Source organism: Daphnia carinata, chromosome 7, assembly GCF_022539665.2.
Source record: "Daphnia carinata strain CSIRO-1 chromosome 7, CSIRO_AGI_Dcar_HiC_V3, whole genome shotgun sequence".
Lineage (NCBI taxonomy): Eukaryota > Metazoa > Arthropoda > Branchiopoda > Diplostraca > Daphniidae > Daphnia > Daphnia carinata.
The window spans coordinates 7236295-7263658 of NC_081337.1; the positions used below are offsets into that span (position 1 = coordinate 7236295).

At 39.5% G+C, this 27364-nt stretch overlaps 8 protein-coding genes across 10 annotated transcripts; 3 read left to right on the plus strand and 5 right to left on the minus strand.

The window, feature by feature from the left end:
• The first annotated feature begins 727 nt into the window (after positions 1–727).
• LOC130686842 (gremlin-2-like) lies at positions 728–1561 on the plus strand. The gene has a single exon (XM_057510013.2). The coding sequence runs from the start codon at positions 728–730 to the stop codon at positions 1346–1348; it is 621 nt and encodes a 206-aa protein (XP_057365996.1). The 3' UTR covers positions 1349–1561.
• Positions 1562–4768: 3207 nt separating this feature from the next.
• Positions 4769–7875, plus strand: LOC130685376 (ribosomal RNA processing protein 1 homolog). The gene is made up of 8 exons (XM_057508680.2): positions 4769–5013; positions 5077–5300; positions 5363–5554; positions 5617–6149; positions 6212–6719; positions 6928–7164; positions 7227–7302; positions 7552–7875. The coding sequence occupies exons 1-8, from the start codon at positions 4824–4826 to the stop codon at positions 7719–7721; spliced, it is 2130 nt and encodes a 709-aa protein (XP_057364663.1). The 5' UTR covers positions 4769–4823; the 3' UTR covers positions 7722–7875.
• Positions 7876–8643: 768 nt separating this feature from the next.
• LOC130685512 (bestrophin-2-like) lies at positions 8644–11004 on the minus strand. Of its 2 annotated transcripts, none has more exons than XM_057508818.2 (10): positions 10587–11004; positions 10498–10520; positions 10326–10414; positions 10173–10218; positions 9943–10109; positions 9710–9864; positions 9576–9653; positions 9355–9501; positions 9041–9279; positions 8644–8963 (listed from the first exon to the last, which is right to left on the minus strand). In XM_057508818.2, the coding sequence occupies exons 1-10, from the start codon at positions 10734–10736 to the stop codon at positions 8786–8788; spliced, it is 1272 nt and encodes a 423-aa protein (XP_057364801.1). In that variant the 5' UTR covers positions 10737–11004; the 3' UTR covers positions 8644–8785. The 2 variants fall into 2 exon arrangements, with proteins under 2 accessions (XP_057364801.1, XP_059352019.1); XM_059496036.1 differs by having other exon boundaries at positions 8921–8967.
• A 164-nt stretch (positions 11005–11168) lies between these two features.
• LOC130685692 (uncharacterized) lies at positions 11169–12108 on the minus strand. Of its 2 annotated transcripts, none has more exons than XM_059496241.1 (4): positions 11896–12108; positions 11697–11821; positions 11453–11623; positions 11169–11369 (listed from the first exon to the last, which is right to left on the minus strand). In XM_059496241.1, exons 1-4 carry the CDS (start codon positions 11983–11985, stop codon positions 11243–11245), a joined length of 513 nt encoding a protein of 170 aa, XP_059352224.1. In that variant the 5' UTR covers positions 11986–12108; the 3' UTR covers positions 11169–11242. The 2 variants fall into 2 exon arrangements, with proteins under 2 accessions (XP_059352224.1, XP_057365004.1); XM_057509021.2 differs by having other exon boundaries at positions 11177–11373; positions 11457–11623; positions 11896–12105.
• A 724-nt stretch (positions 12109–12832) lies between these two features.
• On the minus strand, positions 12833–13618 carry LOC130685735 (uncharacterized). The gene is made up of 4 exons (XM_057509062.2): positions 13489–13618; positions 13284–13411; positions 13053–13183; positions 12833–12959 (listed from the first exon to the last, which is right to left on the minus strand). Exons 1-4 carry the CDS (start codon positions 13567–13569, stop codon positions 12850–12852), a joined length of 450 nt encoding a protein of 149 aa, XP_057365045.1. The 5' UTR covers positions 13570–13618; the 3' UTR covers positions 12833–12849.
• A 401-nt stretch (positions 13619–14019) lies between these two features.
• LOC130685279 (receptor-type guanylate cyclase Gyc76C-like) lies at positions 14020–20016 on the minus strand. The gene is made up of 20 exons (XM_057508566.2): positions 19828–20016; positions 18958–19431; positions 18818–18892; positions 18488–18758; positions 18278–18424; positions 17945–18219; positions 17700–17883; positions 17491–17645; positions 17157–17432; positions 16865–16999; positions 16701–16805; positions 16391–16628; positions 16139–16288; positions 16013–16077; positions 15830–15951; positions 15648–15767; positions 15459–15582; positions 15298–15396; positions 15043–15184; positions 14020–14867 (listed from the first exon to the last, which is right to left on the minus strand). The coding sequence occupies exons 2-20, from the start codon at positions 19384–19386 to the stop codon at positions 14491–14493; spliced, it is 3489 nt and encodes a 1162-aa protein (XP_057364549.1). The 5' UTR covers positions 19387–19431; positions 19828–20016; the 3' UTR covers positions 14020–14490.
• Positions 20017–20703: 687 nt separating this feature from the next.
• LOC130685258 (chromosome-associated kinesin KIF4-like) lies at positions 20704–25454 on the plus strand. The gene is made up of 15 exons (XM_057508533.2): positions 20704–20882; positions 20947–21348; positions 21407–21643; positions 21707–21941; positions 22045–22424; positions 22485–22723; positions 22801–23165; positions 23223–23570; positions 23627–23931; positions 24006–24158; positions 24220–24345; positions 24405–24547; positions 24606–24975; positions 25066–25178; positions 25255–25454. The coding sequence occupies exons 1-15, from the start codon at positions 20853–20855 to the stop codon at positions 25361–25363; spliced, it is 3555 nt and encodes a 1184-aa protein (XP_057364516.1). The 5' UTR covers positions 20704–20852; the 3' UTR covers positions 25364–25454.
• A 266-nt stretch (positions 25455–25720) lies between these two features.
• On the minus strand, positions 25721–27359 carry LOC130685564 (DNA-(apurinic or apyrimidinic site) endonuclease-like). The gene is made up of 6 exons (XM_057508885.2): positions 26959–27359; positions 26620–26890; positions 26457–26557; positions 26335–26377; positions 26027–26210; positions 25721–25953 (listed from the first exon to the last, which is right to left on the minus strand). Exons 1-6 carry the CDS (start codon positions 27268–27270, stop codon positions 25836–25838), a joined length of 1029 nt encoding a protein of 342 aa, XP_057364868.1. The 5' UTR covers positions 27271–27359; the 3' UTR covers positions 25721–25835.
• Between the last annotated feature and the right edge of the window lie 5 nt (positions 27360–27364).

Sequence of the window (27364 nt, forward strand, 5' to 3'; positions counted from 1 at the left end):
AGCTACGAAGCGTAGTCTGACGCAGACCGGCGCCTGTCGCCCGTCCACTTGTTCTTGTTCAGTAAATTCAATGTAGCCTACATCCACCATTTGTTCATGGTAAAAAAAAATGAAAAAGAAGAAGAATAGAAATTATAATAATAAGAAAAAACATTTTATTTTTTGTTAATGTCTGAGGTGCACACACACATATGTACACCTCCCAACACGGTACCTAACGAATTCACCTGGGGGATACAACGACGTCCTCTCTCACACGGTTGACTCCCTCCTTCTTGTCCCCCCCCCCTCTTCACTCACTCGAGGACCCACAACAGCCCTCCCGGTCTAGACAGTAAAGGCTCTATATGTTGGCGCGACTCTTTTTCTATAGATGTTTGTGTGTTTTGTGAAGAGAGAAAGAAAGAGCATGCGGTAGCAGTGTATGGTAAAAAGAGGAAGTAGTCGATATATAGCATCTGCAGTCATACTATATAGATGTGTGTGTGTGTGTGTATATATACGCTGGTGGATCATCAGAGTGGCAAGTTCAGTTGCCAGAGCCGAAACCGCCAACCCAGTCATTCTGGTGTCCCTTACTCGGCTCCTCTACTGAAACACATTTCATTCTGTCATCATCATCATCTGTCAAGATTTAAACCCTCGTACATTTAACACTCTGCCAACCACCGACACTTGTTTATCAAGCTTTAAAGGAAAAATAATAATAATAAGAACAGCTGTATCAATGGTTCGGATCGTTATTCTCGTTGTGTCGCTACTTGTCGTTTGCGGGTTTGATCCAGTTGCGGGATTCAGACATCGCCGGCATCAGCATCATCGTGATGGCAGCCGCCGGACGGATCACGGGACGTCGGCAATCTTGGCGTCGGATGAAGAGAAGTTAAACGCAACCAAGACGTTACGGAATATATTACAAACGAGTCCGAAAGATGCGCTAATCGTCACCAAACGCCGGTACTTGCGAAAGGACTGGTGCCAGTCGCAGCCGCTCATCCAGCGCATCGGACAGGATCAGTGTTTGAGCGTTACCATTCTCAACCGCTTCTGTTACGGCCAGTGCAATTCGTTTTTCATCCCGAAGAATCAGCTGAAAGAAGAAGACAGTCCCGATGAAGAAACACAGGAAGGACAGGAAAGTGCGGCCGGTGGAGCCATTAGCGGAGCCGGAATCGCCGGAACGGCTAAAGCCTTCCGGTCTTGCGCCGTCTGCCAGCCGAAGAAGACCAGTTGGGTGACGGTAACTCTCAAGTGTCCCTCGCTGGTGCCCAACATCCGGCGGAGGCGCGTCCTTGTCATCAACCAGTGCCGATGCATGCAGCCAGAATCGACGTCGTCTTCGTCATAAACTGTTGCAATGCACATACCCATTTTGTACTTTGAATTCATCACACATTATATACGCCTTGTACATTCCCCATTATTCAAATGAAGCATTCACATATAACACAATTTTTTTTTACCCACATCCCCCACACCGTCCGCGTTTCAGTGACCGCTGTGTTTTTTTTTCACTTGTTTTTGTTAATGACGCTATACCGGATTTAATTGCTTTTCAGTCGTTATCTGTTTTCCAACGGATGGCTGTGTCATATTATATAATGGAATCTTGTATTGTAAATCACAATAATATACCAAACGATATAGTTGATTCTATTGTTTCTTGAACACATTCAGTATTCATTTTTCCAATTTCTGGATTAACGCCCATTAGCAGTATGACCGACACTCTATTAAGTAGGGTAACCTCGTCGTCAACGACGGAGCACAAGGAAATAAGAAACATTAAACAAACAAATAAAACGAAGGCAACATAGAGCCGGAGCATTTGAAAAAGGGAATTGTGCGTGTCATGAGTCGACGGCAGGCTGCTTACATTGGCGCCATGTCGCTGCTAGTTGTAACAACTTGTCTTGTCTATAGACACAGTGATAACAATGGAGCCGTCTTTTCTCTCTCTTCTTTAGAAACGTCTTGTCTCGGCTCCTGCTCTTCGCTCCTGACATGGAGTATCTCGACGCGTTCACTCTTTTCACCTAAAACAGCGCCTTATTGAGGCGACATAAAACCTAATAAGTCATAGCTCTTTTAGAAAAAGGGAAACGGAGAGCGACAAAATTATTATACAACAGAAACGACCCAATGTCGTAATGACGTTTGTATTTTGAATAGCTAGTTTCCATTTAAACAACAACAACAAAAATGAATAAGTGAAAATATGGAAAGAAGACAAGCAGAAAACAAGAGCTGACACCAGTATAGAGCATATTGTAGCCGGTCTGGTGCCACAGTATCCATACCATGTGTGTCTCGCGGAAACGACCAACCCACACACACTCACATAAAAAATAGACGAGAGAGTAGAAAAGAAAAAAGAAAATATCTTTTTTTTTTCTAGAGAGTGGTGGCGCCGTTTCCACCTTTTTGGTTGTCGTCGTCGCGGCGCGACATGTATAACCAGCCAAAAGCCCAAAAAGCCACAAGATTCAACGAAGAAAACTAAACAAGAAAAAGCCAAACTGAAAAAAAACAACAAAACAAATCAACACAATCTTGTTGCTTTTGTTGCTGTCCTTCTATGTTCTCTCATTCTTCGTCTGCTGATGCCCACCAGCGGTCCGCTGACATGGCGTTCTATCCGTCGCTATGTTTTACCTCTGCAAATGTGATTTTTATTCTCTTTCTATAATCCTTCTCGTTCGATACGTTCATCGCCTTTCTCCGCTGACGGCTACTCTGTTTTCTATTCGCTATCCTTTTATTGCAGCATACAAAAGTCATCAGTCATCACTCGTTCCATAAGAGTTTGATAGGTGCCTGGCTAGAAGATCGGTTCCTTTACAGCTCGTATCGCAACGGTTATCGTGGCCGTCACGGTGGCGTCATCCGGATTGCGCAATATCAACAATATTTGCAGGCGAGACGGTTTGGCGGAATAGAATAGTAAAAAAAAAATGGAATTTTGCTCCCTGTTATTTCGCTGAAGCGCACTATTTTTTCAGCAAAAAGGAATATGAAGAATAAAAGGAAAATTACATTCTCCGGTTGCACGTCGCCATTCTCTTTTGCGATGTCGTGAATTTGAGACGTCGGGGCAAAAACGGATTTTTAAAAAAAGACGCAAAAGGGGGAAAAACGCATTAAATAAAAACTGAATAGTATGGATTCATTCCCCCCCATTTCCTATTCCTCCCCCCCCCAAAAAAAACAAAACAAAAAAATGAAAAAAGACAATCTGTGTAGAGTGCGTGTAATTTGTTTGCTTTTTATCTATACATGGCGCCTGTACTGTTCGTTGTTGCTTTCCCTTTTTCTTTCTCCGGTCTTATTTATTTTATTTTACAGTGTGCCCTTCTCTTAAGTGGAGTGCGCGCGCCATTGCTCTCAGTTTTTAAGTCTCCTTATTTTCTCTATTGTAGCACCTTCCACCATATCCTCTGTTTTTTGTTTTTTTCGTATTATGTTTAGTGCATAAACCAGCGTATGTGGAGTGGTTGCCCTGCCATCACACAAGTCCGACCACGTACCCACTGTACTTATTTCGGTGCTCTTTACTCTCTACATAATTACCTGTATGTCTATAAATACATAATGGATAGAGTTAGGGGAGGCGTGAGTCAAGGGTGTGGGCGCAAACAGGTTGTTTGGCTGCAAGCCTTTTTTTTTCAACTCCATTCACTTGGGAACATAAACTTGTGTGTCATTTTTTTTCCTTCTTCTAGTCTCTTGGCCACCAAAGATTCTCAGGGATTCGAGATGGGTCAGATAAAAAAGAAAAGTAAACTCATAGTCTCCCATTAACCCACGTTCGTGCCAACTAGAAACCCCCGCAGTGAAGAGACAAATGGATCCTTACAAATATCACTGATGAGATTTAAAACGAGGAATAAAAAGCTTAGCTAGAACTTCCATACATCTAATTAATTGGTGCACTATTGATCAAAGATTTGTAGGGCACTCGCTATAAATAATTAATCGTCAAAGGCAAGCAGCGTTACATGCACTCAACAGGTTTCTTCTTTTATTATTTGGGAGGGACTAGGAGATGGGTGAATGAATCCATTTATTCCGTTTAATTTTTTTCCGGCTGTTGCGTGTTTGTTTTTTTATCGTTTCTGGTGCATTGGTAGCCAGTTTAAATCGTATTCATTGATAAACAACCCAAAATGTTTTTATTCTTTCCAGTCTGTGTTTCTTCGCTCATACCGATACGTGTGAGCGATGAAGTGTTCTGTTTGGCCAGTCATTGGCGAACACCTTACCCTGTTTAGCGGAGTCTCGGCCATACTGGTAATGAAGGCCGTCAATATGAAAAGGGAATAGGATGTGTTCAAGAAACAATACATACATTGTATCATTTGATATACTATTGTGATGTACAATCCAAGACTCCATAGTATAATATAACAGCTTTCTGAATCAACGAACATTTCTACCTGTAAATGTCATGCAAGAATTTCAACTGTTATTTTTACGTGAGCTCGAAATGTTGTATAATTAGTTTTAGAAACTCATTTCTCCTTTTTTTCATACCTATTTCGTTATACGTGAACAAAATTCGTAAAGCGATGGAATAAGAAACTGAAAAGAAATATTTTAACTCCGAAGTGATTCACGTAACCACCTTTCTGATTCCCGAAGTATTATTATGCGGAATGATTAGGTAAAACCTGTTCTATAAGCTGCTCGGATCTCTCTAGGCAGTTCGTACGCTTGGTGGCGCTGTCTAACTTTACAGTAGACCTTGGCCAAAAGGACAATATTAGGTTGCTGAAGCCTGCCATACTTCGTCTGCTAGATAGTAGCATCATCCCTTTGCAGTCATGGCTGTCTCGACGAAAACACGTGGTAAAAGCCAAAACGACCCTAAACTGAAAATTGAAAATGCTGCCAAAAGGATGACGCCAGAAGTTTATTTTGCAAGAAAGTTAGCATCAAATGAAAAAAAAATTCGTGATCGGTCGCTTAAAAAATTAAGAAGATGGATCGCAGCGCGATCAACAGTCCCAGACGGTATTTTGACAGTCATACAGTAAAATTATTTTTATACTATAAAAACTGAAAACCTGCGTTTAGCTTTTAGCGAAGACGAACTTATGAAATTGTGGAAAGGACTGTTCTACTGTATGTGGATGTCTGACAAACCCTTGATTCAGGAAGATTTGGCTGAAACCATTTCAGGGCTCGTCCATTCCATTGTTGATCGCATGACAGCTCCAAGGTTCATTACTGCTGCCCTCAAAACAATGGCTCGGGATTGGTCTGGCATCGACACCTGGAGAATGGATAAATTTTTAATGGTTTGGGATTTTTTGTACCTGTTATCTAATTGCTGATGTTACTCTATCGTTTTTTAATCCAGTTTGTGAGAAGGATTATTCGGCATAGCCTAGAATATCTGGCTCAAGGGGGTTGGAAGAAGGAAGAAGTAAATAGCTATTCAAAAATGCTATCGGAAGTCATCATTAATGCAAATGAAAGCACAGCTGTATTAAATGTCCCCATTGGTCTTCAGCTTCATGTAACAAACTTATTTCCTGAAGAGTTAGCCAAGGTACGGATAATCAGGAGTAGTGTATGCAAAAATGGCTTGTTTTTATTTCCATATCTGTCTAGGCTGGGGGAGAAGAGTTAAGTTCTTCAACCATTTTAAAGATGTTTGAACCATTTGCCAAATGCCTTGCCACCAGTAATGACTACAGACTGAAAAAGGATGTCCACCAGCACGTTTTCACTTACTTGATCAAGCAAAGTGACCAAGCGTTGGAGTATGAAGAACTTGGTCTTGAAAAGCAAGCCATCATTTCCATGAGTGATGCTAAAGCTAATAGACGAAAAGCAAAGAAATTTAAAAAAAATCATGCAGTAATTGTTCAAAATGAAGAAAAGGAAGAGGAAATAAATCCGCATTCTGAGATAGACGAAGATGAAGATGCTGACGATGGTGAAAGTGAAAACGAAGATGACATGGAGATGGAGGAATCAAATTTTGATTGGGGAGCTAAGGATCCAAGAGCTGGTGGTGTTGATGCTATTATACCTCAGATCCAACCAGACTACAATCAAATAGCTGACATGCTTTTCCAAATGGCATCGGAGAAGTCCGTACGTGCTAAGAATCGGAAATCCATTTACGATATTGTTAAGAAGTTCGTAAAAGTGTTTTTTTGCTCTTACAGCAAATTGCTTAGACCCTTTATTTCTGTTACAGATTTCGTGATTTGGCCAGCGGAATATATCCTTTGGCTGTTAATTTCGCAACTGTGGGACCCGGCCTGACACCAAGATGTATGAAATCAGCCGCTAAGCAGTTTATTAGGGATGAGCTTTCCATGACTGAACAGAGGAATGCGGACAGAATGGAAATGAGAAAATCGTCGAAAGCATACAAAAAACTTCAAGGAATAAAAACGGACATCTTCAGTGAACCAATCGAAGATGTTTTCGAAGGAGAAGCCGACGAGGCAGTAGTAGATGAAGAAGGCAGGGATGTTGCTGATCTCGTTGATGACGATGTAGAAAATGAAGATTCTGACCCAGAGCTAGATACTTCTGATGAAGATAATCCTTCAGACGAAGAAGATGAAATCTCTGACGACGAAGAAGATGAAATCTCTGATGACGAAGAAGATGAAATCTCTGATGACGAAGAAGATGAAATCTCTGATGACGAAGCAGACGAAAAGAAGGTAGTGGTGGCCCCCAAACAAATTGCAAAGGTATTCCATAAAAACAGATATCGCTATACCCACTGCTTCTAAGTTTGCCTCCGTCTTCGTTCTTTTGTGGATATGTTTATCTTTTGCTACCCATTTGCGCGTGAAATATTTTCATATGTCAGCAACGAAACAGCAAGACTTTTCCTTTTGCACTGTACCCAGACAAACTAATGTAGCTCCTAAGTAAAGAAGTTTTGAATGTTCTTAGGAGGCTCCAAAGTCGAAACGACCAAAAATGACTTTCGAAGTCGAAAATAATTGGGAAGAAGAAGCAGTTCTTCCTCCAGCTTCCATGCAACAGTTAAAACAGAAGCTGAAAGCTGGAAAAAGGCAAAAAAATTCTGGATGGACTGAAAGTCCAACAAAAGGCGAAATAGAGATTGTAATTCCCAATAAGAAATTTAAAGGCTCTCACCAATTGCAGTCTACACAAACCACGTCTGAGGTAACTCTTTCTAATGTGTTTGCCGCCATTCATTTATTTTCTTAACCCATTCCTTCCTGTAGAACAAAAAAACAAATTCATCGACGAACGGTGGAAAGCGGCGAGTCAATTTTGTACTCAACAAAAACACTGCTCAAGGTAAAACTTAACAGACATGTTTGGAAATTAAAATTCATAAAGCTCTTGTACTGCAAAAATACATCTGGATTTGATTACCAATGTAACTTCCGTACGTAAGCTGATCGTGCGTTACACACAATTCGGACAGGTTATTGCACACACTGTTTGATTGAAACCAGTATTTGCAAAACCCGTTGGCAAAGTCATTTACATGTATGGAAACATTCAAGTAGAAAATAAATATTTGGTTTACTTCTCTTCCTTAAGAACCTAAAGACTATCAAGAGTCTCTACGGAAGAGTCCGGGAGTTCCGCATGATCCGGATCGTCAACCCAGCGGCGGTGGGGTGTTAAAGCGAAATGACATTAACACCATAAAATTGGCTTCATCTCCAGTAACTCGCAAGCCCCAACGCACTGGTCGGAAAGTGTTCTAGATTCTAAAATAAAGTTTTACTCTAAATTCAAAGAGTTAACAAGACTTCGCCCCACAATTCTCTGTCGCACCTTGACTCGCAACGACAGCAACGTGTAGCAGGAAGTCTCTTCCGAATAAATTTGACAAATGGCAATACAGTCATGTTTAAATTACCTATTTTTTTTTATTTTTTTTTTGCGTTCCGCGCCACCTGTTATCACAATTCATAACTTCCCATAATATAAAAAAACATTTTTAAGGCCAACGGTTTAAGAACTTTTTAAGCCCAATTTTTTATTTTAAAAATATGAACCTATAGTTCCACTTGAAATTCGGTAAAACCTAATTTACTTTATTGATTCCAAATAAATATTAGTTTTCCCGGCAATTAAGCGTTTTATGAATAAAATGGAATCAAATGATTTTAAGGAAACCACTTTAAACTTAGAATAACTCGAAAACTATAAGTCACACATAAAAAAATGTTGACTTTCGTGATCCTCATTTAATTCTATATCAAAATCGTGTATTTAAAAGGATTTCTAGATTTTTGCCAAAAATGAAAAAGTAGGAAGGCTATAGGCCTATAATGCAAAAATAAGAAAAGTCGGGCTTATTTTTTAGTCGGGCTTAAAATTTTTTTCTGCTAAAACCGGCAGTCATCGGAATTGGTTGAATTTCACAGGATATACTAAGAATTGAATGCTGATACCGACAAAATTGTTATTTTTCATTTAGAAAATCATTCTGGAAATACATTGAATATTTTTGCTGCATCGCGCTAGCGCTGTAGCGTACTGGCGCGCTAACATTGTGTCAAATATTCGGCGTATTTAAAGAACGATTGACTTAATTAGAATGGCTGAGCCCTGTACTCGTATGTATAGTACTCCATGACGCATAGAGGAAAAGTGGTTTTTTAATGGTATTTGTCTTTTATTATGAAATTGGTCAATTAATTAGGTAGATAGTTCTTAGTCTACACTTCTGGATCCACCAAGAACTGTGGATCCAGGCAACTTCTGCTAGGCATTCGACTATGTTTGTTTTCATACTACAGATGAAAGAAAGTCCTTTCTCGTGCTAAATGCGTTCCATGAAGACCCCGTCGTGTGACCATGCGGAATCGCCTGACGATTGCTTCACATCGACCGGAGACATTCGTACGGGAGGAACTGTGTGCAAATCCACGTTCATGCTAATAGTTGAGAGGTTTTCGTCTGGCTTTCTGTTTTGAGGATTTTCCTCCTTAGCTGGTGAACTATCTCATCAAGAGAAGGATCATTCGGTTACCTATATCTTTGCTTTTTAACAACAGAAGTAACATTTCAAACTTACTAGAGCTCTGTCAATCTTTGAGTAAATCTGTTTTTCAGTGATGTCCTTTCGGCAGTTTTAGGTGTGTGAATACCAGCTCCAGCTGCTATTTGGAGACATGCATCTTCCATTGGAGGGCATGTTTCACTAGTCAAAATATTCGTCCCGAGATTTATAACCTTGGCATGTCTGTTGAGAAGGTAACTTAAGTCAAAGTCTTCGTCGTCGTCGCCATATGGATTGATCATGTGCTCTGCGACCTAGTGACGATCGTTAATTACAGAACATTTATTGTTTTCTATAACGTTTTTGCCGTTGAATAATTCAGGACGTACCTTGAGTAGCCCCATATAGAAGAGGATTTGCAATACGGTCCACAATGGAAAATAGACATCAATGGAAATTTCCTTGCTTCCATTATCGATGCATTGGCGGCCGAAGATGCAAGCTATGACGAAGGAATAAGTGGATAACGTAACCACCTGTTTGAGACGACGAGAAACAAAAGGAGAATAAAACTGCTTCGCTTCAAAGCTGTTGGCGTATTCATGAATACCTGAGTATAAACCAATGGAATAGAAACCCAGTCGTAACTCCATAAAATGCCGCATTTGGAACGAAATTCCAACAATTCCTATTAAAACTATGAGGTAAAATCACCATTTCGAACTAACTCCAATATTGTAACACCTTCATGATGAGCTGGGCTCCATACGAGTCGATAATGCGTCCACGAGCTTGCGCCTCTCGAAGTCGATGAGAGAACCAAAGTCCGGGTAGCCAATACAAGTTAACATCAGATTGCACTGCCTTATAGGTTTCCATTTCGGCATAGGTCATAAAACCTGCAGTGTTTTAACAAATTACCAATCGTTGAACGGATTGATTTTGCCAATTTTTTAAAATGAATTTTCTAACAGCACCTGCATTGACAACATCCTCGAGAGATTTAAGGCGCGAACGCACTGACTCTGAAATTGATCTGAAAACAAGGACAGCCATGAGGTTGCAGTTCTGCATGAGTGTTTTCCGTAGAAGCTTCGATTCGTTGTCACATCCGGGAATGTACATTGCGATTGTTAACATTAATCTAAACCCGAAGCATGAAATCAACATGGTTGATCAATTGGTATACTCATATTAAAAGTAACACCTGTCAGGCCATGGTAAAGCCATACATTGCTGCCACCATCTTGTTGCTGTTACATGTTGGCAATTTGAATTAAAAGAGGAAAAACACAGCAACGCCATTTGGTAAATAAAATATTATTTAGAGCTCTTTACTGCTAATGATTTGATGAAATACCTATGATAGTGACGTAAAAACCCAGAATAAATGAAAGGGGAATCATATTCAGGTATCTGTCACAGTAGCGAACCACCTGTTCAAATAGACTACACATGGGGTGGCCAGTGTAAATACAAATTTTAGTCCAAGGTTACAATGCCTACATGTATTTCTGAAGAAAAAGAATAACCTTTTCTGTTCGTCGTTGAGAGCCTAGAATGAATTAACCGTAACATTTTGGGTATGTAACATAAGCATCTAATATGTTGAATTGCATACCTGACGATAAATGATGCTAACTATGCCGAACGGAACGAGAAAACATATTAGTTCCTTGTAACATAGCTTGTATAAAGATCCACGCCATCTCCACAAAAGGGAAATAAAGCTGCCCGACAAATCTAATCCTGGTTTCTTTTTAAGATTCATATAGCAAAGTCGAAATGAGCAACTGGATTGTGTGGAACTCCACCGGAGACACGGACAAACGAGTGGAAACCGATGCACATCAATCGTCGCACTATACTGGCCAGAATAGTACTTAAACGAAACCCAACGTTTGGTGGCAAGTGCAATGTCGTTGACAAGTTACACAACAACAAAACGATGCGACCGTTTTAGCAGATGGACAGAGAGTGCTACTGCAGCCGTCAGTCGGCGACTATGTCACGAGATATACCGTAGTCCGGGTGACCTATTTATACTGATATTTCTGCCATTGTCATCCTATACAGGGATTTTTTTAATTTGAAATAGAATTTTATCCCAACTAGCTTTTTTTCGCGGTAATAAAAAGTTAGCATTATATAATTTCATAACAATTTGTATATTTCGGGAAGAAAGCGGTTCTAAGAAACGTGACGAACACTTCTTTCTGGGAAACTTTCGACCGTAAAAAACAAAATAAACAAACATACACATTTCTAATTGTTGTTTTACGTAGCAGGGGCAGAGGCCGGAAGAGGATTGTACATTGAAATAACTGCTAAAACTAACAAAGCGTTCACCGGGATACCAATCAGTCCGCACGTAAGTAGAATCGAATCAAATGCCAAGTGGGCACTGCCTGTCAGCCCAAATCAAAGCGTCAATAGTTTGCTTAATGCACATAAATCAGAGGAAGCTTCAAGTTAAAAACAGAGCACTTACTATAGTGAGAGCATGGAGATATGGGTTCGTCTACCTTTGCACAGTAACCTGTGCATGGGTTTTCACTGTACCGTTTCATTTGATCAATTGATGCAGCAAAAATGCACATGATAGAGAAGCTGGTTAAGAATGCGAAAATTGATAGCACAAAACTGCAACCTAAAAGACTTAAACATTCACAAAACTGTGTTTAGATTTTTTTCTTGAACTAACCAGCAGCAAAAAAACTATTAGACGTACAATGGCGCTTCTCCAGTTGCTGCTTTGTAAGCAGTTATTGCAGTAAACATGAGAATAAGTCCACCCCAAAAGCCAATACCAATTTGTTCGTAGACATCATGCGGGCTTACAGCCAAGGCAGCAATCTGGGCGACAAAAATTTTAATCCAATCGTAACCGGAAGTTGACGTTATACAAAAAAAAAATTTATGAAATAGACCTGGAAGATGAAGCAGAGAGCACCTAGTGCGAGATTGGTAATTGAGTGAATTTGCACGTTGAGAAAAACGGCTGGAATTGTCATAGACATGTTACTGGATTATTGTTACACTTCGATCTTTGCGAAAAACCCAGAAAAACCTTAAACTTCCTCGAAGACTGTTTTTAATGAACGTATTTCACCGTTAATAATGTCTAGCCAGTTCTGCTGAAAAGCTCGTCTGTTTGCGTGGTGTTTTTTGCTGTCATCGGCATAGGAAAATTTTTCATTTGTTATCTTCGGAGTGAGTTTGTGTTCAGATAAGTCGCTGCCCCGCATTTCTTTTATTACTCACGTTGGGTAAGCCTTATCTCGTAATGCATGTAAAGTTAGTTCACTTTGTTATCAGTAGCCTATGTTTGAAATTTTCCGGTACCCTACGTTACGTATGAATGATACATCTTGTGTTGAAGTAATAATTTTTCATTTTCAGTCTGTTTATTGTTTTGTATCATATGCTTGCCTGCATGTATTGCCTGCATGTTCAACGTGCTATCATTTTGAAATGAAGCAAAGAGTATTCTAACCTTAAGCAATATTACTCGGTAACCGGTTTTCAACAGTCTGTTGCTTCGATCAGAGGGTGAAGTATGAAGGAAGGAACAAAGAGTAAAACCTGTTAAGCTGCTTATCGTTTGTAGAGCAAAAAAAGTAAACTAGCGATGCAATGTATTTGCCATAACTGCCACGCACAATCCTAAGAAGCAGCTCAATGATAATGCATATCTGTCGACAGGCAGTAGAATAAACTCGAATGACAACTGTCCATTGCCTTTTTTGTATGGCTATAATTAAAATGGTGGCGTTCACTTAAATACCATTTTGAGAGAAAACGGTTGAGTATTAAAGTAAAATAAGGGCGAACAGCCATCGAAAATCAGTCTTAAGCAAAACAAAACAGTGTTTCAAATGTGTTTAATTTGATTTGACCAGATTCAATAAAAAAAGAATCAGGATAGCATTAACGGGTATGGCAAATAAACCGCATAACATTAGTACAACGTCCAGTCCTATTTCAGCTGAGCCTAAAGACGAAGATCATGATAATCAGCATGACTTATTACTCCCTAATGTTTCTAACTGTAATGCCTTAAGCAATCTATACTATTAAAACTTACAGTGATACTTAGCGTTTCCAATTGGAGCTGCAAGTGGACACATCTTCGTAAGCTGACTTAGTGACGCAACGTTTAGACTGAACAAAATAACTCCGCATGCGAAGGATAGACAAGGGCCAATTCCAAGAACGCTATCAGATATAAGAAAAAGGTGCACGAAAAATTTTTCATTAACAAAACGTTATTGCTTAAATGCTTCGCATACACCTACAATTCAAACGGTTCACTTACAATTTATTTATTTTCCCATCCATTTTCCATGTAACAGCAGCTGTAGCTATAAAAATGATCCCAGCCCATATTCCAGTCCCGGCTAAATCGTAATTTGTCGCAATTAAATACGTTGAGAAAAAGGCGATCTACAAAGAAAACAACACGGATGTTGAATATTGTCCGCAGTTATGCCAGCGATTATGAATGGATATAGCTGAATTACCTGACAACAGAAGCTGATCGAGCCCAGAAGAAAATCTACTGAAACGAGAAGCAGAGGTTCAAACAACCACTTGAGCTCCATAATTGAAAACAAAAAGTAATATCAGGCGAGGCAGGTTATCAGTAACCATATATTGCCAAGATAGCAGCTTTATCTGTCAGGGAAGCATTTTTTTTTTGTCTTTCATTTTGTCCTGCGGATGTTTGAACTACGAAAACGCTCAAGCGTCCGTCACAAAATGTCACAATGAAAGGCTTACACATCTCTTGTTAATAGTGAATTTTTTTAAGGCCAGCACTTTGGAAGAGATGTTAAATAATTCTTTTGATTCAGACCGGTTCACGTGTATCGTTTTCCTTCTATAAGGGAGCCAGAAAAACGAAATAACCCTACGGCGAACGTGAAAATAGATGGAACTTTCAGTTGGTTTTAATTTCTTCACGAGTAGCGGTTATGCGTACAGTGTTGCGCACAGACATTTTTGAAATGGGCTATAAAAGACCTCTGAAAGAAAACAGGTAACTAAACGGATATTTCTGGAAACACTTTTGCATATATTTTCCCTGATTGTAAAAGGAAATGTTGCCTGCCATGCATGCTGATCAGGAGGTACCGGCTTTTAGATACGCATTAGCTCTCAGTCACGGTAAAACAGGCATTCAGTACATGTCATTGCACATTGAAGCAAACAAAGAAAATCACGTGATCGAAATATTTGCTAACCAACGCATTCCAAATCAAAGTCGTTAAAAATATCCTTTTGGTTTGTTGGAGGTCGACAGTACTGAAGAGCTATAGAATTCCGGCATGAATTTAACTTGAGTTACACAACGTCCGATACGGACAATAGCAAATATCCCGTCACGAAGGCCTCTAGCATATCAGAATAACACGACAGTGTTTGCGAAAATGGCCTAGAATTTGGGAAACGGGATAAGATAAATGATGATAGCTAACAAGCCTTACGTTTAAAAGTGAGATTGCTAGGTGACTTGAAGCTTTTTATGGGGAACTTAGATTTGATGGATCGTCGTCAATCGAGTGATCGATGTAGATATCGGTGCTTGTCAAAGATATGACTGACTGCCGATTACAAAGAGATTTCACGCTCGAACAATCTTTTTCTCTTCTTTGTACCGCTTTAGACGTTTTCCCGATCAGCCAATAAGTTTTGAATGATTCTGCAGCCTCATTTCTATCAGTGCGTTCTTCAGTTATGTAGCCTCCAATTTGCTGTAGCTCTTGATAGCTAGCTTCACTAATCTGGATGCGCAGCTCCGAGCTTGTGGACTCCAATCGTGACGCTACAGACACCGTGTCACCAAAAATAGAATAGGTAGGCATTATAGTACTGCCCACTACTCCCGTTACGAGGTCACCTAAGGGAAAGTATAAAAAAAATATATGTACAAGAAAAGTGCATTTCATTCGGAATTAGTTCAGACACATCCCTTCACTTGAACCGTGAAAAATGTTTTTCAGCTAATCATTCTTCAGAGACAAACTTTCGGGTGTGCAACTCCGTGTATAATGATATTTTAAAGTAAATATTACCGGTATGAACGCCGATGCGCACTACTAATGGCTTGCCTCGATGTCCGATTCCGGAACCTTTCATTTTTTCCACAACTTCTAAAGCCATAGAGGCAATTTCTCCAGCAGAATTCTTTCCATGGGTAGGCTGCATACCTGAAACCTTTGCAAATCCGATTGTTTTAGCTTTCCTCATAGACAAGCTTTGCAAAGAGATTAGGCTATCATAAGGAATGCCCTAAAACCTAAACAAATTATTACGAATTTTTTGTTTACCACAATGTAGGCATCTCCGATCGTCCCTATTTTGCAAACATCATAGCCCCTGGCGATGGAATCGAACAAGGTATAAACATCGTCTAAAAGGATCATGGTCTGCATATCAAATGAGATTAAAAACCATGACCGCCTTTCTCGATCTTTAAAACTTGACTCACTCCTAGCGGTGTCGTTTCAGATGCTATTTCTGTGAATCCTACCAAATCAGCTTCAAAGACAGTCACGTTCTCCCATAGCTCCGCTTCTACTGGTAGTCCATTCGCCAAACAGTTAGCTACTGATCTATGCAACCAAGGAATAATTACCTATAAGTTAAAAAGAACAACATAACAAGAGAGGGAAGTTACTTGGGAATAATACGATGGAGGACTTCGTCAATATTTTGGATTTCTTCTTCTAAAGCGCGCTTCTCCTCATCTATGCACACGTCTTCTGACGCTAACGTTTTTTTATACGTAAAATCCGTGCTGCAATAAATTTCTTGAATTTAGATGTATTTACATATTAGACGTAGTTAATTAAATATTACCTGACCCCTCCTAGTTTCGTGAGATAGTGCAGAACTGAGGAGAAATTAGGACGCTCATTGGGATCCTCAATCCAGCAGTCAACCATACAGGGAAACATGTATGCCAGGCGACAGTCTAAGCTCTATTTTAAGAAAAACTTTGATTTAAAACATTTGCGACCTCCAAGGATCAAATTCAAATACTTCAATAGGCGGCCGTGCTGGAATTTGACATCCTCGAACGGTATGCTTTATTTGACTGATGATTCCTTGAATTCAAATTTTTTAAATCAGCATAGGTAATTGGACAATTAAACGTAAAGGTAGTACTTGCAGGATCACCAAGGTCATAATAGATAGCAAAAGGACCTTGTCGACAGGCCATTTCATGTAGAATGACAGCAAAAGAATAGACATCACCTTCGGGTGTGCCCATTAAGGATGGCTTACGCAAGATCTCTGGGGCTGTCCATAGTAAATCTGAAACGAAAAATTCAAATATACTTTAAAAAACTACCCAAGATTGCTATTACCAAAACCCTGCACGTTTATTACGCAAGATATAGGATAAATTGGACTTACCAAAGTAATAGTCTCTTTCGTTCTTGCTAGAGTCTTTTGCAGCATTCCGTAATTTGTGTAAACCAAAATCCGCTACCTTAAGAGTCCAATTTGAATCGAGCAAGCAATTCGCAGATTTTAGATTTCCATGGCAGCGTAAATCGGAGCTATGAATGTAGAGCATGCCTTTGACCAAATCAAGTGCAAGGGAAGCAATCAGTTTACAGTTCAAATCGTTATTAGAGGTTGATAGAACGTCCTGAAAAAAAAACACGGTTGCGTCGAAGTGTTGTACACGTCATAACAGATTCGCAATAGCGAAGGAAATTACCATAAGACTTTTCCGTGACTGAAATTCAGTTATGATACATATCCGAGCCGGTTCAACGATGGCGCATATAAATGGATTTATGTTCTCGTGCTGAAGCCTGCGCATCTACATCGTATCCATAGTGTAACAATGCACGTTAAGACAACAACTAAAAGTTAACTTACTTGCCGAATTTCTCCAATGGTTTCACAGTCGAGTGCTGGCCACGAAGATGTCCATTTGATAGATTTGTTCCAGACCTTCATTCGCCAGTCGTCAACCACCTTATTTGGGTGCAAAGGATAATTCATAACCCGCATCTAGAAACAAAAATAATTATAAATTTTGTTTTACATTGTGAATCAAATTGTTATTGTGCAATGGTTTTCTTTGCTATTAGAACCATCTATTAAAACTGGTCTAAAAAAAGGTACAATTTAACTATATTTAGGCTACATTTCAATTCTGATCTTTCACCTGTTTCACATTTAAAAGATGAGAACTAAGTTCCGCGTCCGTCGATATGGCTACGTTGATTGTGAGGATGTCCATTTTTGCGGCTAGTTTTCTAGCTTGATGTGTAAACAGGTATACCATCGCAGCCAAAGTGAGCAGATGGGCAACAATTATCGTCATATTTACGTTGTCATTGAGTAATTCAACGTCATAAATCACTTGATCTTCGGAATTGCTTTCAGAACCGGCAAAACTGGTGTGAAGTGTGTGATTCAGCTCAGAGGTCGGGTGGAATATCTAGAGGAAAAATTGTTATGCGACACCGCTTTCACAACCATATTTTTGGTCGTATTACAGTTCCACGAAAAAAGCCAAAGGGAACCATGACATTCGTATGGACGTCTACGGATGAATTGAATCTTGGTGGAAATAAATTTGAAGAGCCCACAGCGATGTAGCTGTCTTCGGTATCTCCATTTGCATTAAAGGAAATAAATCCTCCTCGAACACCTGCAACAATGACTTTATCAGCAATCACCTCCAGGCAATTTATAAATAGCTTACTTGAGAAGTTTTGAATTTCCAATATAGTGTTGAATAGGAGTGAGCCATTCAAGGCCGCTTCCATTACGCTATTTCTACTTGAGCCATGTTTCTTAACATGGAAAGCCAGAGCATGCGTATAAACCATGATAGCATCGTACGCGTAAGCGGCGTAAATGGATGAGGGCAGCAAGGACACCACATCCTTTCAGAAATTCAATCTATTACGAGCTACAATTTTTAGCATTTTTGAAGCCATTGTATACCTTGTCTATTGGGTGTTTTTGGCTGGAGAACAGTCGAAGTCGTCGCGTAAAGGATTTCAGCTGCTCGTTTGCAATGTTGCGGATAATCATAATATTTCCAGGTGTCGTTTTCGCTCTAAATTCTTTAGAATACGTATGTTTTGGAGCCTGTGGTGTGTTGGGTAACCAAGTGTTTTCAACCAGTTTACTGTAAGCGTTAAATTTCCTTGATTCTGTTAAAACACTATCGGTATCCCAGTTGTTGTTTTCGTCCACCATTTTCTCGATTCTTGGAGCTGAAACATCAATGTAACTGAGAAGGCTGATTCAAACAGATTGTTTAAAATTAAATACGTTGAAGGAAATTAGTGCTCCACGAAGTACTGAAAGCTTCTGAATCGCAAGAGATGACGAGGTATTGGTTTGCCCGCCATTGTTCCAGATCTTCAATTGCTTGAACGAATTTCCGCAAAGATATTTTTTCTCCTAAGAAAATGAAAACTGCCAAAAGAGCGACTTTTACCACAAGTGTCATGCGCAAAATCTAAACATTAAAATACGTACTTTTTGTCGAAGATTTCATTTTCTGGAAAATGTCATGTGGCCAGGCTACGTAGCAGCAGGGTTGCTTGAGTGCGCAACATAACCTGTTATCGTTAAAATAAATTCTATGAATCGTTGTTATATTGCGTCTGTGTCCAGCAAGACCCTCTTTATGCCCTGTCCTTCTTTCGAGAGAAAGCGCCGTTGCTCGCCATTTCGTGGTGTTTTCGACTACCACGGAGATGCTATTCCAGTCGTAATGTTGCAACAGCGCTAGTATGGACTCGACCATCTATAAATACAAGTTGAACAATAAAACCGGGTCTGATAAGAGACAGATATTGATTATACCTGCGAATCTGGCGGTCGAGTGCGCAAGAATGCTGGAAAGAGGTCCTTATTGGACAGCTTCTCGTCACCACACACCTGTATCGCTATGTGAAAAATCATTTCCTAGTCACAAAAATACATGCACTGGTATGTTAACTTGCGTTAGATATAGCAATTCTGTTTCGTGACTTCAATGCTGATGTGAGGTGGTTGCAAACGTCAGCATGACCAAACGCCGTCACAGCTCCTGATCGCATCATCTCTTCTAGTGCAGCTGATACAGAATGGTTCACTTGCACCGTGTGAAACGTCATCGCTAACGTTACATTTTCTGGTAAATGTCCAAGTGCATTAGCTTCATTTACGGCCATTTCAAAGGCATTTCTAATTTCTTGCTGTGACTGAAGCGACAGATGATCTTGAGGAGTTGATACAAATCCAATTGAGAGCTTCAAACTCGACCCGTCTGCCGCAACCAGGTAAGATAGCAAAATTATTAAGGAAACTTGTAGAGCGAAAAGTAATTGACTCCAGGACGAGATCACGTTCCGGAGAACCACTATTTTCTCCGAAGTTCTTTTCGATCGCATCTTCTAGAGTTATTGCGATTCACATTAGCCACGTCGTTGAGCCACCTAAATTTATTTAGAAGAAAAAGTAGTACTTAGTACATCAGTCACAGGCAACGGTTCATCTCAATGTGTAAAGGTAACAAAAAACAAAACACGATCGAAAGATTGCGACTGTTCTTCGAAATAGATTCAAATGGAACCTTGAAGCCTTTTAAGCTCCATCTAAAATCAAGGACGAGTATATAAAAAACCAAGTTGGGTAGTTTGATGCACAATTGACTTGTCAAATTGAAATTTCGGATTCAAATGTAACGCTGCCTTGAAAAGCGGACACTTGCTTTACCGCAATACATACGAACAAGGCAAAATGTGATTTGAAAGAGTGTAGAATTCGCCAACAACGGGGGATAATAAAAAAGATAAATAGCGTATATAAAAACAGCATGATAATAAAATTACCTTGTTCAGTAAGTATCAGAGCTATTTTTTGTTGTTTGTCGCGAAGAACTATACACATTCAACGCGTTTGCCTTCAACATGTAACGCTGGTTTCAGAATACAGGATTTTGAAAGTTTTCCAAGAACTAGCTAATATACAGAGAAACAAAACACATCTACTCGGACAGTCCCAACAGTGATGAATGAGTGATGTTCGACGAAGTTGAGTAGCTCCGGGGCCATTAAAGGGTTTCGTCATTGGTCCACGTGCTTTTTTATTGGCACACCATACGAAAAAGGGCCAAAACATCCAATGGGGGAGGGATAAGTGCCACCCCAGAAAAAAACTCTCGTAGGAATTGGGAGGGGAAGCTATAGGGGCTCTCTGCATGCAGCCATATGTGAACGCTGCACGAAGGCTTTTTTTTTTGCTGGAACAAATGCTTAACGAAATTTTGAAAGTATCCTAATGTCTGAAGAAAAAAGTTATATTCCCAATGCTTATAGTGCGTAAAATGCTTTAATAAATAAAACCAACATAAACGCCTAACAACTTCAAATAACAAAACAAGTCTGTGTTATTATTGTTGCGGGAATAGGTTATGCTTTTATTATTAGCACAAGTGAATTGGTTTTCTATATTGAAGCAATAAACTGCCAGGTGCAAAGCGCCCGTGACACAGAGAGGTGGGGTTAAGGAGCATGAGAGTTAGGGACGTAGCTGGGCGTAGTGGCTGAAAACCGAAAAGGGCGATTGACAAAAAATTGCCCTAATTTCTGTTTTGAAATTTGACAGCGTTGTACATCGGGTACCTGGCAACACTGGTGTTTTCAAAAAATAAAAGCGAAAGAAAGGTTTGAAGAATAAAGTTGGCGGGGCGGTTGCAAGCAAATGTTTTATACTAAGTAATTTAAGTCGAGCTGAAATTTTAAAGGTTCACGATGTTTTAGTTGACGTTGTCAATATTGTGTCTTAAGAGCATACAATTTTATTTTCGAGCTTATTTCTTTTTTTTAACAAAGTTCGTTGCTGTTGTAAAGTGAAAATGAGTGACAAAGCTATACCAGTTCGAGTGGTACGTTTCGTTTTTGCCTCGTAATTATGTATTTGTTGTTAAAATTATAATTATATTTTTGCAGGCGGTGAGAATACGGCCTTTAGTACCCAAAGAAATAACAGAGGGATCCCAACATTTTATAACCAAAGTTCCCAATCAACCCCAAGTGACAATCAAGGGTTCAAATGAAGCATTCACCTATGACTATGTGTTTGGTCCAGACGAAAGTCAAAGCCAAGTGTATGACACAGCTGTCACTAAAATTGTGGGGAAAATTTTTAAAGGCTACAATGTTACCATTTTGGCGTACGGCCAAACTGGCTCTGGAAAGACCTTCTCCATGGGAACTGCTGACATGGTGAGCACAACAAGTGCAGTTCTAACCGATAACAGTGGAATTATCCAACGGGCGGTGAAAGATTTATTCCAAAAAATGGGGGAAGATGCAAGTCTTACGTTTGATATTAATGTCTCTTTTCTTGAGGTGAAGTTTTTCAAAAATTTATTTTAATCAATGTTAACTGACTTTTGCTTTTCTCTAGCTCTATATGGAAAAAGTATATGACCTTTTGTCAAAGTCTAGGAATGAAGAAGTAGATATTAGAGAAGATCCAAAAAATGGAATCAAAATTAATGGTCTAACTGAAACCCCAGTTTCCACATGGGAAGAAACATTAAAGTGTCTAGAAAATGGTTCGTTGAACAGGCGCACAGGAGCAACTGCTATGAATCACCAGAGCAGTCGATCGCACGCCATTTTTACTCTTACCATAAATCAAGTAAGTTTTTATATTCTCGTCCATAAATGACAGTACAATGAAAAAATTCTTTTATTTTTCTAGATTAACAAAGATAGTTCGTCAATCGTTAAAACCTCAAAATTTCATTTGGTTGATCTCGCGGGATCTGAGAGAGCCAGTAAAACGCATGCAGTTGGGGAGAGATTCGCAGAAGGAGTCAACATTAATAAAGGACTGCTGTCTTTAGGAAATGTCATTAGTGCACTATGTGAAAGCAATCCCAGGCATATTCCTTACAGAGATTCTAAACTTACGCGGCTTCTTCAAGATTCTCTTGGTAGTCCCACCCTCATTTTTTGTTTGTTTTTGTTTAAAGCTGATATGTGACACAAAGAGTAATAGTAGTATGACAACAATCTAACGATACTCGCGTTTCCTAGGCGGTAATTCTCATACCTTGATGATTGCCTGCGTGAGTCCAGCCGACTCGAACTACGAGGAAACACTGAGCACGCTGCGATACGCTGACCGCGCTAGAAAAATTAAAAACAAACCAATTGTTAATCAAGATCCGACAATTGTAGAAGTGATGGCACTACGAGCTCAAGTCCAGCAGCTTTTGGCAGCAAATAATAACGGAAGTACAAGCTTTGCTGAAGTTGAACAACTTCGACAGCAACTTAAATTTGCAGAAGAAGAGAAGATACATCTCACCCGTGCCCTTCAGTTGGCGTTGGAAGAGAACACAAACATGTGCGAGAAAGCACTGCTGGCAGATGCTGCCAACATGCAAATGAAACAGAGACTGGAAGAATTACAGGTATTCTGCTAAGAAACCGGCTAGCTGGCTTGAAGTTAGGTAATAGGTTTTAATTTCTAGATGCAAGCCGTGAACTTAGATCGAACACTTGGAGCCATGAATCAAACTTTTAATGATACTGGCGACTTGAGTATCCCGAAAGCAATAGAGCAAATGTTGAATTTGAAGTCTAAAATTGATGAAATCCAAGATGTCCAAAGGAAGGGTGAGATTGAACAGGTCAACCACGACATGCAGAGTTGTATCGGATCCGACAAGGAAAACAAAGACAGTGATTCCGAATCGACTGGCTCTCCTAGGTATGATTTTTGTGACTGATCGTATGCGAAACTATCGCTTGTCTTTTCCGAATGATAATTTCCTCACTGCATTGCAGACGTCTGTCAAAGTTGGGAGCTGACATGGCACTCAGACAAGCTGCTTTGAGTAACGATCTGAAGGAGCTTAACGCCCAGTTGGCTCTTAAAGTTCATATGGTCAATAAAATGACTCAAGATCAAGAAGGCCCATACAGTACAGTTAAAGCTCATTATGATGCAACAGTGAGCGAGCTGGAAAATCAAATCGCAGCTTTGCAACAAGAAAAGGAAGAACTAGCTAGCCTCTTAGCACAAGTTAGTGGCAATGTCAACGCATGTAAAATATCCGAGCAACGAAGGAAGCGGCTACAGGAACTCGAACCGCAAATCAACGAGTTGAAAAAGAAAATCCAGGAACAAGCTAATATCATCAAACTTAAACGTAAGTTAAAACTATCTTTAAATCACCTTCCATATAACCATTGATTCTTATCTGCAGAGAGAACTGAAGAGCAGTTGAAAAAGTTCAACAACGATATTCAAGCGATGCGGGCACAAAAAGTGAAGCTTGTACGGCAAATGCGAGAAGAGAATGAAAAATTTAGGACATGGCGCCAGCAAAAAGACCGTGAGGTAGCTCGACTTAAAGATCAGGACCGCAAACGCCAAGGCCAACTCCAAAAAATGGAAGTGCTGCATGCCAAACAACAAAATGTTCTTCGGCGCAAAATGGAAGATGCCATGGCTGTCACCAAGCGGCTAAAAGAAGCCCTTAGCTTGCAGTCAACAAAACCAAACAAATCTTCAAGTACTTCGACTACATCTGAAAACGATCAGCGAATCAAAAGTATTAGTGATTTAACAGCCTATTCCTTCAAATTAATAATCATTTATTCATTTTAGCTTGGTTGCTGGGCGAACTCAATTTGCTTGTCAAAACCAAAGAAGCTGAATTGGCCCTTGAATCCTTGAAAGAGTCTAGGCGAACTTTAGCTACACGTCAAAGCAAACTTGAAACTAAACTCGCCAGTCTTGACCAGAATGACGCTTTCCTCCACGCTCTGAAGAGTGAAATCGCGAATGTTGCAGCAGATATAGACTTACGTAGTGAACAAATTAACGAACTAAACCAAAAAATTGCAGCAGCTGATTTGGAAAACAAGGCGAAAACTAGGCTGGATTATTTGCAGACTATGATTGAAGCTAAAGTATAAATTTTTTTTTATTATTATTTTTTTTTTTTTAAGGAAATCTTTGACTATTTTAACAATATATTTTGAAGGTTGCATTGAAAATTTTGCTCGAAGAATCTGTGGCTGCACGCGTGGAAAACTTCTCGCTCAGCTCTGAAGTAGAAGATTTGAGGAGCGAACTTGAAGATCTTCAACGACAACAAGACGAAGCATTGCATGAAATTTCTAACTATAATCAGGAGGTAAGTTTTCTTTTGTATATGCGAAGTAAACTGGTAAACATATAATTTTATTTTACTGTAGAATGTACAAATGAAACAAAAACATCAATCAGAAATAAGTAAAATAAGTCGCGACTACGAGGAGAGGATGTTGACTCTCATCCGACAACTGCCACCAGTTGGACTAAAGGAATCTGCAGATCATAAGGTTAAATGGCGTGAATATCCTTTTAGCCTAAACGTTTATGTAATTAAATTCAAATACAGATAAGTGAAAAAGATATAATGGAGCGGCTAAGGATTCAGCAAGAGGAATTAGAACGTTGCAGTACCTTGCAAGAACAACTGCACTCGGCATTGAATGAAATCGAAACGTTAAAGCAGCAAAAACCCGCATTGCTGGAAATGAGGTAGCAGAGATCCTTCTATTCCATCTGTTTTCGTCGTTATTCACCAAATCGTTCTTAGGGCCCCACTTTTCCCCTCCAAACCGAAGAAGCCTAAAGCCACCCAACGCAAGCCGAGTCCCGTCTCTGTGGATGTCGATGATGTGGAGGACATTGACGACTACAATTCGGATGACGATCCAGAGTGGCGCAACACTCCTATGGCTAGACGAATTAGGAAGCTCAAGGAGGAAGATGAAATTCCGCCCAAAATGTTCGATCTCGAGAAGCATGCCAAGAAAGTTGCCAAGCGGTTAAGTCGTAGTCGTTGCTCGTGTAGTACGGGGGGCTGCAGAAGTTGCATCTGTTCAAGGGATAATCGCGCATGCACTATTGACTGTGGATGCAGAGCTTCAGGAGTTTGTAAAAATGTTGACACAGATAACGTTTTGGTAAGGTTTTTAAATTCCCCCCCCCCCCCCCCCCCCCCTGCGTACGTGTGCTTAATGGACTGCATGAAATATGAACGTTTTCTTTAACAGAAGGAAGATCAAAACCGGAGTCAACAACACGAAGAACAAAACCGGATGTTGAACGAAACGTTCGACTTGGGTCGTAAAAGAAGTCAGCCTTCTTCCAAGGAAAATTCCAGAAAGTAAGTCATTGTTTTGTGCAACTGTGTTACTAATCGTGGTCATTAAGAAATTTTTATTGTTATTTTTTTTTTTTAGCGGAGAGGATGTAGAAAATGATCTGTCAGGAACTCAGCCGTTGAAAAAGAGCCGTATAGGGCTTAGTAAATTAACTAAGAAAGGAGGCTTTTTTGATTCGAACGCTTAAGTATATATTTTTTCTTCTTAGTTTTTTAAAGGGTTTTTGGGCTTCGGTTGAAACATGGGTCTTAAATACATAAAGCTAGCCTTTTGTTGTATTGCCTGGGTTGTTTCAATGCCAAAGATTTTATTATTACATGATGTATTCTTAGGTACCGATGTCCTGTATTCTGGCTAAAAACTATGGTTCTACCTAGTCCTCGAAAGTCAGGTTATCTAGAAAAGGACAAAAATGGTTGTAGATAAAGCAAAAATAAGAATTCTGAAGAATGGGTTATTTATCTATCAATGGGCAATGATTTCGATAACGATGAGCCACAACCACTGTCTGGCCTCCAAATTCGGCTTCCGAAGCAAAATGATATTTTAGTTTTTCCGTATATTTGTGGAAGTTTTCTTGGGAGCATTTTGACTGAAGAGATTAAAAAAACACGAGAACGTAGAAGATGCCTGTCACAGAAAGATATTGGTGTAAGAAATCAAATATGAAGAAAGGCAACGACGGGACAATGATCGCTTCCATAAACTTCACTGCGGATGCAACAGTCACAAAAATTGGCCATCAATTTCTTGGACAGCAAACAATAATCTAATCGCCTACGGAAAAAGGACAGAAACAAGAAGATGCTCAAGAAAAAACGTCTGGAGTTTTTGTTATACGTTTAATTACCATCCAATATTCTTCTTACGAGCATTAGCCATATAGGTCCAGAAAGTGTAAGCACCTTTCACGTCCGGATGTTTATGCCTGAAACAGTCAGTGAGGCACGCCGATTTTAGTAATTCGGAAAAACCGTCTCGTTCTTCTAGGGTGAACCCAGCATTTCTCTTGTTAGATTTTGGATTCGCAATATCTGTTTTAATATAGTAGAGCACAACATTAATTACTATAAAAAAATTTTATTTTACTTTAGCAATAATTCGATAAGTAAGCCTAAGCATAAAAATAAAGTTAGGAAAGCATTTTTCTACAAATACCGATCTCCTGGTGCGCTACATTCATGTCTCCGCAAATGATAACCTGAAACAGTGTACGTATCAAGTAAAAATTAAGTAGGAGTTGTGCCATAACTACTGTTAATTAAAAACCTAACACATACTGGTTTCTTTGAGTCCAGATCTTTGATAAGTTCTTGAAACTTTGGGTTCCATTTCAAACGCTTGTCAAGTGTGACTAATTTTCTTCCAGAATTTGGTACATCTATTTAAAAAAAATTATAAATTTCCATTGAAAGAACCTAAGAATTAGAATAAGCCCCTTACAAACATTGACTAAGTAAAATGTGTTATACTCTGCTATGATCAAACGGCCTTCTTTGTCAAAATCAGGAATTCCGATGCCATAACTCACTGTGTCAGGTTTCACCTTGGTGTACAAACCAAGACCAGCATGGCCATCTGCCTCTGAAGAACACCAGTATGTGTGATAACCTGGTATCACAACATCTTGAGGAAGTTTTGATTCTGAACATTTAGTTTCTTGCAAACAAAGAATATCAGGACTTTCATGTTCCAGGTAATCCAATCCTCCCTTCTAAAAATTAAATATGTAGATATAAGATTTTGCAGACAAAAGTTATGAAAATATTGGTCCATACAAACCTTGATCCAAGCACGCAAGCCATCAACATTCCATGTAGCAATTTTGGTATTCCACTTTTTCCCATCTGGGGTTTTCGAACCATTGCCAAAATCTTGTTCATGGAATTCTGTGCTAGTCTTATTTTGCAAAACTTGAGTAACTTTAACATTGTCGACCTCATTCGATAAGGCTTTTTTCCTTTTAAGTTTCTTTTCGTCAGCCGTTTTCGATTTTTTTGCTATTGGGTTTCTCATTTCGGAGTCCAACTCCAAATTTCCATCATCACCAGGAATTAAAGGTGAATCAACTTTACTTTTCTTTTTTGGTGGCATTCGTGGTGAACACAGATTCTTTAAGTTTCAAAACAAGGGGAAGAACAACCAACTGTTATATCGGTTCATGTATTAACAACAACGTGTTTACAAG